This window comes from Geosmithia morbida (genome assembly GCF_012550715.1).
Source record: "Geosmithia morbida isolate 1262 chromosome Unknown scaffold_11, whole genome shotgun sequence".
Lineage (NCBI taxonomy): Eukaryota > Fungi > Ascomycota > Sordariomycetes > Hypocreales > Bionectriaceae > Geosmithia > Geosmithia morbida.
In genome coordinates, this window is record NW_023336198.1 from 414,449 (window position 1) to 424,448 (window position 10,000).

General features: G+C 52.7%; 2 protein-coding genes across 2 annotated transcripts in view; both read right to left on the minus strand.

Annotated features, from left to right (window-relative positions):
- Window positions 1-535: 535 nt before the first annotated feature.
- Window positions 536-3,744, minus strand: GMORB2_1920 (CP2 transcription factor; the record flags this gene model as incomplete). The annotated part of the gene is made up of 4 exons (XM_035463901.1): window positions 536-2,910; window positions 2,970-3,145; window positions 3,342-3,494; window positions 3,731-3,744. The coding sequence occupies 4 exons, from the start codon at window positions 3,742-3,744 to the stop codon at window positions 536-538; spliced, it is 2,718 nt and encodes a 905-aa protein (XP_035320165.1).
- Window positions 3,745-3,905: 161 nt separating this feature from the next.
- Window positions 3,906-10,000, minus strand: part of GMORB2_1921 (uncharacterized protein) — a gene marked incomplete at both ends in the record, with an annotated part of 8,890 nt that continues 2,795 nt past the window's right edge. The window contains 3 exons of the mRNA XM_035463902.1: window positions 3,906-4,040; window positions 6,980-6,999; window positions 9,811-9,831. Of these exons, the coding sequence (XP_035320166.1) occupies window positions 3,906-4,040; window positions 6,980-6,999; window positions 9,811-9,831 (176 nt within the window). The remainder of the gene's footprint in view (window positions 4,041-6,979; window positions 7,000-9,810; window positions 9,832-10,000) is intronic.

Here is a 10,000-nt window from a genome sequence, read left to right on the forward strand (position 1 = left end):
AATGAGAGGAGCAAATGAGGCTTCCCCGATTGTATATATTTCCTCTCTGCCCGAAAATAAGAAGAAAATTCAAAATGAAAAAGGACAAAAAAAAAAACACGCCATGACCGCTTTAGCCTCTCCCCCCATCCCAAAAGAAAATACTCGGCTTTTTTTTTTCCATTTCCCTGGCAGGACCCTGACTGAATAGTGATGATTGAAAGCAAGGGGTTTTGGATAGAAAAAACCACAAAGAGGACTCTGGTATCAAGAACGAAAGAAAGAAAAAAGCAAAAAGCAAAAGAAAATAAGAAAAACTGTACAGAAACAAGATGATTTTGACAATAATAATAGCTGCTGTGGTGATATCCCAGTGGATCGCTTCACATAAAAAGGCATGGATCAAGTGAAAAGAAGAAGAAGAGAGCTCGTGTATCGTCATAAGAAGAAGAAGAATGTGTGTGTGTTGGGGAGGGAGAGGGAGATAGAGGGTGGAAAAAAAAGATGAGAGAGAAGAAAAAAGATATATATATATATATATATATTGTCGTATTCGTCAAAAGATTATTCGCAGAATAATCTTTCGCTTCCCCGTCATCGTCATCGTCGTAGTGGTAGCAGCAGAAGTAGCAGTAGCAGTGGTCGTCGTCGTCGTCGTCGTCGTAGGCGAACCTTGCTCGTCGAGTGCCATGGCCATGGTGTCCCACTCCCCCTTTATAAACTGCTGGTCCGTCACGGTGCGCACTTCGAGAGCCATGTCTTGACCTTCGGCCAGATGCTCGACCACATCGTCGTCCACCTCGACCTCTAGACCTTCGCGGGACACGTGCACGATCTGCTGGACCGTCGAGGGATCCAGTCCAAACTTCCTGGCCAGTCGGCTGACAAGCTCGTCTCGCGTCCGTCGGGCGAGGTACACGGCCCAGTAGAATTCCTGCTGCTGCTGCTGCTGCTTCGGTATGGCCGTCCTTATCGAATCCGTCTCGCTGGTGCCGTCAGAGTTCCCGTCCCGTCGCACGACGTAGAAGCAAGCTACGGCCTTGGGTACGGGCGGGTCGCTGGGTGGCCGGTACGACTTGTCGATGCCGAGGGCGTCTATCCAACCGTCTCCGACCCTCCGCACCCTCTCCGGCTGCGGCATCGTCGCATCGCCGGGCCTCTCGACCCCTCCGGGCCCGACCGCCATCGTCACGTCCTGGCTCGGGTAGTGCAGGGCGACGGCGCCGGGGGCCGACGCGTGCGAGGCGTACGATACCGAGCTCGGCGAAGACGACACGATCGACGCCGTGTTGGAGCTCTGGAGGCTCCTGACCTGCCAGGACGACGAGGAGGAGGCCTCATCTCCCGTCTTGACCTCGCCTGCGTCCCCGGGCAGACTGACGGGGTGCGCGTCCGGGTCGTCGTGATCTTCGCCTCGCAGGTACAGGACGCTGACCGGCCTCGTGCTCGTGAACATGTCCTGGAGGTTCTGCAGCTTCACGTGAAGGTCGTCTGCCAGAGACGCTCGACCCCCGATTCCGCTGCCTGATCCTCCCGATCCTCCTCCTCCTCCTCCTCCCCCCCCTCCTCCCGACCTCATCCCGTCTCCTTCACCCGAGCTGGCCGACGATACGGACCACCCCCGCTTGTGCTTCGGCAAGCCCGCACTCCGCTGCGAGTCCGCTCCGACCTTTGTTATGCCGCCCGCAGCCTTCCGCCTCTTGCCCGAGTCCTTCAAGCCGCTCTCGGCCTGGGCGATCTGGTTCTTGACCTTGTCGATGGACTTCTTGACGTGCGCCACGTCGTTGGACAGCTTCCTCTCGGCTCCGTGGTCCCGAAACAGCTTCACCTTGCAGTAGCACACTTCCGGCTCCTGCGCGTCTGCCGAAGAGACGGCATCGGCGGCGGGCGTCGCATCGATCGGGAGGAGGCTCGTCTTGGCGCACAGCCTGACGGGGATGCCCTTGACGCCCTTGGAGTGGCTGAAGTCGGTCGAGAGGAAGTTGAAGCGGACGGCGATGTTGACCTCGGGTGCGCCGTGGGCTCCGGGCGTCCAGACGACGGAGAATCCGTCAAACGAGGCCGTCTCCACCTCGACGCGCGTCCGCGTCTCGTCACCCTCGATCGGCTGGCCGGCCTCGACGTACTCGACAGCCTGCAGCTTCCCGCCCCGCTGGTGAGCCTCGTTGGCGCCCCTCCCTTCCTTCCACAGACCCCAACAGACGCCGGACTTCTGCCTCTGCTCCTCGTCCTCGAACGAGACGCGCACAAAGGTCCTGAACCTGGACCCTGGAACCTTAGAGCCCAGGGAGCGCGTGTCGATGATGGAGAGCGAGTAGGCCTGGCCCTTGTTGAGGTAGGTGATGGGTATCTCGTCTGCTTGCCTGATCATGGCCGTCGGGGCGTTGAGCGTCGAGTGGAAGCGGAATCGGCCGGTGGGCTGGTGAAGCGGCTGGGTCATGCGGGTCGTCGCCGTCGCCGTCGCCGCCGTCGGGTGCATCTGGTTCGGTGGGTAGGCCATGATGGGCGTCGCCGTCTGAAAGGCCGGGTTCATCGAGGCCGCGTGCTCGTCCGGGTTCGAGTTGAGCGGCGAGTCATCCTGCTCCATCGTCTCGTAACCTGTATCGTGATGGCCGTACGAAGAGGGAACGAACGGGTGCGGCTGCTGGTGCTGGTGCTGGTGCTGGTGCTGGTGCTGGTGCTGCTGATGTGACGGTGGCGGCGGAGGAGGAGGAGGAGGCTGCTGCTGCTGCTGCTGCTGCTGCTGCTGCTGCTGCTGTTGCGGGTGATGGCCAAACGGACCGCCGAAGTGGGCCATCTGGTGTGAGGTGAGCGGGTGGAAGCCTCCGATGTCGATGATGCCGGGGCCGGCGTGCATGGCCGTGACCGAGTTGGGCATGGTCATGGTCGTTCCCAGACCTGGTACTGCTGGCGCCGCTGCTGCTAGGCCGGCTAGAGTGTGTAAGCCACTAGGTAGGGGAGCATGGAAGGGGAGCGGTCTGTCTTGGTACCTCCTGGTGTGGCTGTGTAGTATCCGGTCGGGGTGGTGACAAAGTTTTCAATGTTGAAGACGTTGGGGTCCATCATCGACGGTGTGAATCTCCATGGCTCGTTCGAGGCTCGAGGCGTCGGGTCATGATCGTGAAAGCCGCCTCCCAAGCCCATATGTGGATGTGGATGTGCGCCGCTGTCGAGGGTGTCAGCCGACGTAGTCTTCTCCTCCGAGGCTGTCTTATCAGACGGATGAGAGGGATGAGAAGGCCAGTGTCTCTCCTTATCCTTTCCCTCTCATCTCTCCCCACCCCTCCCTCTCTCTCTCTCTCTGTCTCATATCTCTCTCTCTCTCTCTCTCTGTCTCATATCTCTGTCTCTCTCTCTCTTACCTGTGGGCGAGTGGTGCGGCAATGCCAGCATTGTCGATAGGATGGACGGAAGCCGGGATGGTCTCTGTAGGATCCTCGAGGGTGGAGGAAACTTCTGGGAACTGTTGGCGAAAGGTTGCCACCAAGCCATCCGCCGGTTTCTGGGAGCTTTTTCTAAACATTGTCAGCTTCGCCAGAGATTCTCGAGATCCTCAGGAGAGGAGGTTGGGGATCGAGTCCGCAGCTTTGGGGGGGGGAGGGGGTTTCTCTTCTTCTTCTTCTCCTTTTTTCCCGAGTCGTCGGCCTTGAAATCCGAGAGAGAGGAGTGGGAGCATGGGCAGTGCGTGCGCCCATCGACGACAGAAGTCGGGGGCGAGAGGCTGCAGAAGCATGTGTTCGGTGCGACGTACCGTTGCTGAAACATGGCGTTTCAGATGACTCGTAGGTAGAACGGATGTTCTGATGGTATTATGCCGTCTCTACTGTCGCTCGTCGTGGCCGGATTTCCCCCTCCACAACGGGGAGATCGAGAGAAGAGAGAGTGATGGTGGGAGGGGAGGTGGGAGGGTCGAGAGGAGACCTTGTTCAGCTCCAAAGAAAGCGACGAGGGACGGAGACCTCGGCCGCAGGACAGGAGGATCCGCCACCGAGCCTGTCTTCCGCGCAACTAGATGGGTATCTGATGAGAACGGCCCGAGGATGGAGTGGTGGCATGGGTAGCTGCAGGGCGTGAATATAGATATGAGAGAGAGAGAGAGAGAGAGGGGGTGTGTTGGAGGGGTGTGTGTGTGCGTGTGTATGTAATGTATGTATATGTGGGTGGGAGAGGGTGTGTACGATGCGTGTGGGATGAGAGTTCGTCCTTCTCGTTCGTTCTTCTCCCCTGCCACCTCTTGATGTACTCGAGTACGTTGTAATATTACTTGGTAGTGATACTTTTATCCTGTACCCGCAACTTTTACAGCTTGCTGCTTGCTGCTGCTGCTACCCCGAGTCAAGGAGGGGGGGAGGGGCCCGTTGACGAGATCAGGACTTGTCTTTGATGGCCCTCCTGGAGATTTTTCTTGTAAAACCTTTATTTTTTCTTATTGAAATGCCGAGGGGGTGTGGTAGGAGGGAAGGAGGAGGAGGGTTGATTGTCCTGACTCTAGTCTTCCGAATACTACCCAACGGCTTTACTCATAAGATGTACGAGTAGAAAGACTTATACACGCAGGAACGGAGAGGAGACTCCTTTATCGGTCGAGTTCGGAGGGAGAGAGAGGCGAAAGGCAAAAAATCGAGAAAATTAAAAAAAAAAGTAAAAATAAAAGGGCTGACAGACGGTTGAGCTTCTTACTGCGCGCGCCTTGCTGTTGTCGGTCGAGATATGTACGGAGTAATCAACAGAGAGAGAGAGAGAGAGAGAGAGAGAAAGATTCCGTACATGCGCCTATCACTTCCTGGAAGAAAGGGCGCGAGGCGAATGGGAGAGACGGAGAGAGGAGTCCAGAAAGTGTGTGTGTGTGTGTGAGCAAGGGGCTTGGGTTGGTGAAAGGAAAGGAAGTGAGATTTCGAGCTGCACGGACAGCGGTATATCCGAAGTCGCAAGAGAGAAGGAGAAGTAGAAGGAGATTTGGTGCAGAGCGCCGCCAATCATCCAACGGCTCTTTCCTTGTTCTTTCTCTCTGCCGAGATCACGACGTTTAAGAGAGGTGAGAAGAGTACTTGACACCGAGTATCGGTGGTTGAGAGCTGTGTACTCTTGACCTGTACTCGACTCGCACGAGTACGAGTAATACACAAGAGTCGTAGGTATCTGACCGGTCGTACGGGACAAGACAGAAGGGGGGTAACTTGGATGCAGATAGAGAGAGAGAGAGAGAGGAATGCGCTTGCTTAGAAACTCAAGAAGCAAGGAGGAGGAGACAATAAGGAACCTTAGTTGAGCATTGACGCGCCCATCCTGGAACTCTACAGATGACCCACTGATATTCCGAATGTTAGACGGCTAACTCACGTGCAGAAAGTCGTTGGTCTCTACAGATATAGAGAGAGAGGGAGGGAGGGAGGGAGAAGGGAGAGGGAGAGAGATTGTGTGTGCATGTGTGTAGAGTAATATTAGCAAAAAGGCAACTCAAGGCTGGAGCAAGAACTGAGAACGATTATTACTCCTCCGTACTGCGTCTGCAGACTAATAACAAGGAACCCCACCTCCATTTCTGTGCAGCTTGTAGGGTATTAGTCGCATCATTCATGCTCGTAGTCCTCCTCCAGACGGCTCATCCATGTCTGGTCCTCCTCTTTCTCTCTCATTTGCAGGTACAAGCAGTACTCTCGTACAGCAAGGCACTGCCAAGGAAAAAAGAAAAACGAAAAAAAAAAGAGAGAGAGAGGCAGAGAGAGAGGCAGAGAGAGAGAGAGAGTAGTGGTACGGACGAATAATACAAGTACAGGAGCCCGTTCTAAAAGGTCCCATGGGTTGGCCCACGCATCTAGACCAGGCAGGCCTATCACGCATGGCAGACATGTACCGGTGACGACGGTGGAGACCGGGGTGCCGAGAGGTTGAGGACCCATCAGAGGGCGAAAGAAAATAAGTGGGCGACGGGCGCTCAGTACGGGAGTCGTAATACGTCGTAAATCAACGCAAAAAGCTCAAAGAGGCTTGTCTCGGTATGGGTTAGGATGGAGGGACGGACGGTAGGCAAGCAGGGATCAGGGGTGGATACCCGGCTCAAGTCAAGTCTCTCTACCACCCTTGGATCAAAAACCCGTCCGAGCCCCGCCGGTGTCCCCCCCCNAAAAAAAAGAAGAAAAGAAAAAAGAAAAGAGAGAAGAGAAGAGAAGAGAGGAGAGAGAAAGAAAGCAAAAGGAGAGGAGAGGAGAGGAAAGGAAAAGAGAGGGAAGGAGAAGAAAAAGAGAGGCAGTGAAAGAGGAAGGAGAGATGGAAGAAATACGGATGACTGACAACCACGGCTACCAACCAGGACAGTTCCGCCTCAGAGCTCCGCAGGCAGAATAATGAAATGAAATAGACTGAAGAGGATAAAACCCTCCGTAGAGAGAACGAGACCAGGACACACCCACCAGGGTACCAGATGATGACTTATCAAGCCCAAGTAGTAAGCAGAAGAGGACGGCAGAGCAAGCAGAGGAGGTACGCACACGCTGCGGTATTGTCACCCTTGAGGGGGGCAAGGTTGAGCGGGACCAATTGCGGCAGCCAGTGTCAGCTGTGCAGGAAGGGAAAGGATGGGGGCGGTAGCCGACTGGTACTGGGGACCGGGGGGGGGGGCGTGTATCTGTATCTATCCGTCCGTCTCTCTCTCTCTCTTTCTCTACGAGTGTGCGGGTGTGTATATATATGTGTGTGGGTGCACGTTTATGGCTGAGATTGTTATGAGAAGGACTGAAGCTGAAGCTGAAGCTGAAGAGAGAGAGAGAGAGAGAGAGAGAGAGATGAGAGAGAGAGATGAAAGAGAGAGAGAGAGGGACTGGGCTCGTCATGCGAATGCGTGTATTGTAATGTACTGCAAGTATGCACAGGCACGGCGCGCGCACAGAGAACTCGTAGAGAGAGGGGGAAGTAAGCGGTAGCACAATAGCAGCAGACAGATTGAGGCACTATTTATTACCACTATAGTCTCCTTACTCCGTATTAGTTGTAATGATAGTACGATGGGGGATGCGACGAGAGCTAGGGTCGGCAATCGGTAGATTAGGAACGTCGAGATGGTGGCGTCGTATACGGGAATGGTTATTTTTTATTTTTTTTAATCTTTCTCGGAGGAAAAACCCAACCCCCCCTCCCCCCCCCCCTCCCCTCCCCCGTTTAAAAAAGATTATCTATAATACATATACATATATATATATATATATGTGTGTGTGTGTGTGTATATAAGTACAGAAAAAGAATAATAGCGGAGATGAGCCAAAACACTTTGACCCCATGGGACCCAAGGAGGAGGCCCAAGAATAAGAAAAAAAAATTAAAGGAAGATGTAATATACGAAAGAGGGTGGACAATGAAGGAGAAGGAGGGGCGACCGGGGGGGGGTGTGTCGTGTGTGTGATCTAGAGGAAGGAAGTAAAAGGAAGGAAAGGGAAGGGAAGGGAAAGAGGCGTCCACGAGTGAAGTTGGGCTGCCTCTCTTCCATCTCTCTCTCTCTCTCTCTCTCTCTCTCCCTTCCTTCAAGTGTTTTGGTGAGGGTTCAGAGGCATGAGGAATGAAAGAGTCGATGAAGAAGGAAGAAGAGGAGGATGGAGAGTTGCACATGCACGACGGAGTGAGGGGGGGGAGAGGGGGGGAAGATTGCAAAGGAGACAAGCACCAACCTGGCAGCCCTGCCGCGAACAAGGTTGATGTGTGTTATTGCTGTCGAGCAACGAGGCAAGACTGGCAAGACTGACAAGAGAGGAAGAAGAGAGAGAGAGAGAGGAGCTTGGGGGTGGTTGTAAAGCCACACGAATGACCGGGGTGTGAAGAAGGAAAAGAAGCCGCCACCTGTACATCCATGTACTCTGAACTCTCGGGAGAGACAGTATTTAAGTAGCAGAATTATACAGGGCAGCTCAAGACGACGGATGGAGAGCCTTACAAAAGTCACACACACACAAGAAAAGAAAAGAGAGAGAGAGAGAGACAGGGGTGTGGAGAGAGAGAGAGAGAGAGACAGGGGTGTGGAGAGAGAGAGGGGGGGGGTGGGTGGGTGTATGTTGTACGTAGTGGGTGGGGAGGAAGAGGCCGAATGTCGAATGGTAACAATGGAAATAAGGAGTAGGAGAAGAAGAAGAAGACTAAGACGAGGAAGGAAGAAGAAGAAGAAGAAGAAGAAGAAGAAGAAGAAGAAGAAGACGAAGAAGACGAAGAAGACGAAGAAGGAAGAAGATCAGCAGCAGAGTAAAAGACGATTATACATGATACATTGTTACAAAAAAAACAAAAAACAAAAAAAAAAACAAAAAAAACAAAAAACAAAAAAGGTAAAGAGAGGATCATTCTGGTGTGGTGATGCCAAGTTTGCTGCTGTCGAATGTGCGTATATCGAATGCGACGAACTGGATGCGGTTTGGCTGTTTGAATGGTTCGCCATGACCAACAAACAGAGGGGACATGAAGACGTGATAGGCCGTCGATGGACAGAGGGAAACTCACGACACACAACTCCAACTGCCTATGGCATCCGCCACGTCTACGGCTCGTGATGCACACACACACACACACACACACACACACACACATACACATACACACACATACACACACATACACACACATACACACACACATATATATATATAGTTAATGCGGCGAGGAGGCGGGGAGTGGGGGGGTGGGTGAGGTGAGGTGAGGGGTGGGTGATGTGATGTGTGTGTATCTCTGTCTCTCTGTCGCTCTCTCTGTCTCTCTCTGTCTCTCTCTGTCTCTCTCTCTCTCTCTCTCTCTGTGTGTGTGTGCGTGTTTTTGAAGAGAGATATTATAGTATTACAGCAATACCAGAGAGAGAAAGGATCAAGTGTAGGAGGAAAGGTCAAGTTCTACTAGTTGAATAAGTCGGCCAATCTCCTCTTTCCTTTATCCTCACCCTCTCACCCTCTCACCCTCTTCTCACTCTCTTCTCACTCGCTCTCTCTCTATGCAGAGCAAAATGCTCCAAATGTCTCTCATAGTACACGGGCAAAACTTACGAGAATCGTCAAGCGATAAAGAGAGTGAAAAAAAAAAAAAAAAAAAAAAAAAAAAAGAGAGAGAGAGAGAACATCACATCGTATAATACATGATGTACTCGTACGAGTATACAGATTACAGATTACATATATACATATATACATATCTTGCAAGATGGCAAATGGCAAGGGTGGGAAAAAGTTCGAACAGGGGTCTTCCTAACCCCCCCCCTCCCCTGCCCCTACCCCTACCCCTACCCCCTCCGTCTCCAGCTGCAGGGTTGGAATCCAGACTGTTTTCTTTCTTCTTTCATCTTTTCGACTCCAAATTCTCTCCCTCACAAATACTCGTATCCGTTACTCTGTATACGATAGGTATCAGTCTGGCTATTAGAGAGTAGGAGAGAGAGGGAGAGAGGGGGAGAGAGAGAGAGATTGATGCTTGTCGTGCCGCCTTCTTTTCCCTCTCTCTCTTCATCCGCCGTCTTTGGTTCGAAACACACACACACACACACACATAGAGAGAGAGAGAGAGAGAGACACACACACACACACACACAGAGAGAGAGAGAGAGAGAGACACACACACACACACACACAGAGAGAGAGAGAGAGAGAGAGGGAGAGGCACACACCCCTCTCCCTTGTTCTACGGATGTTGGGTTACCCGTACCCAAAGTGGCTTGGAGCCGTTTTATCTTATTTTCTTTTCCCCCTTCTTCTTCTCCATAGTCCTCAATCATGCAATTATGGTATCGAACTGTGTGAGTGTGTGTGCGTGTGTGTGTGCGCGCGTGTGTACTTGCAGTTGTGGAGACGAGTTGTAGGTAGATTAATTTACGAGTATTGCGGGCATGCAAAGCTAGCGGAAACATGGAGATCGAGGTGCATAAAATGTTTCGCGTCCCGTCAGTTCTTTTAGCCGTATGGCCCACAAAAGACTTCTTCTCCAGTAAAAAAATGCACGTTGCATGTGCATGCATCGAGTGGGAAGGGGGAAAAAAAAAAAGAGAAGAGAAAGAGAGGGAAAA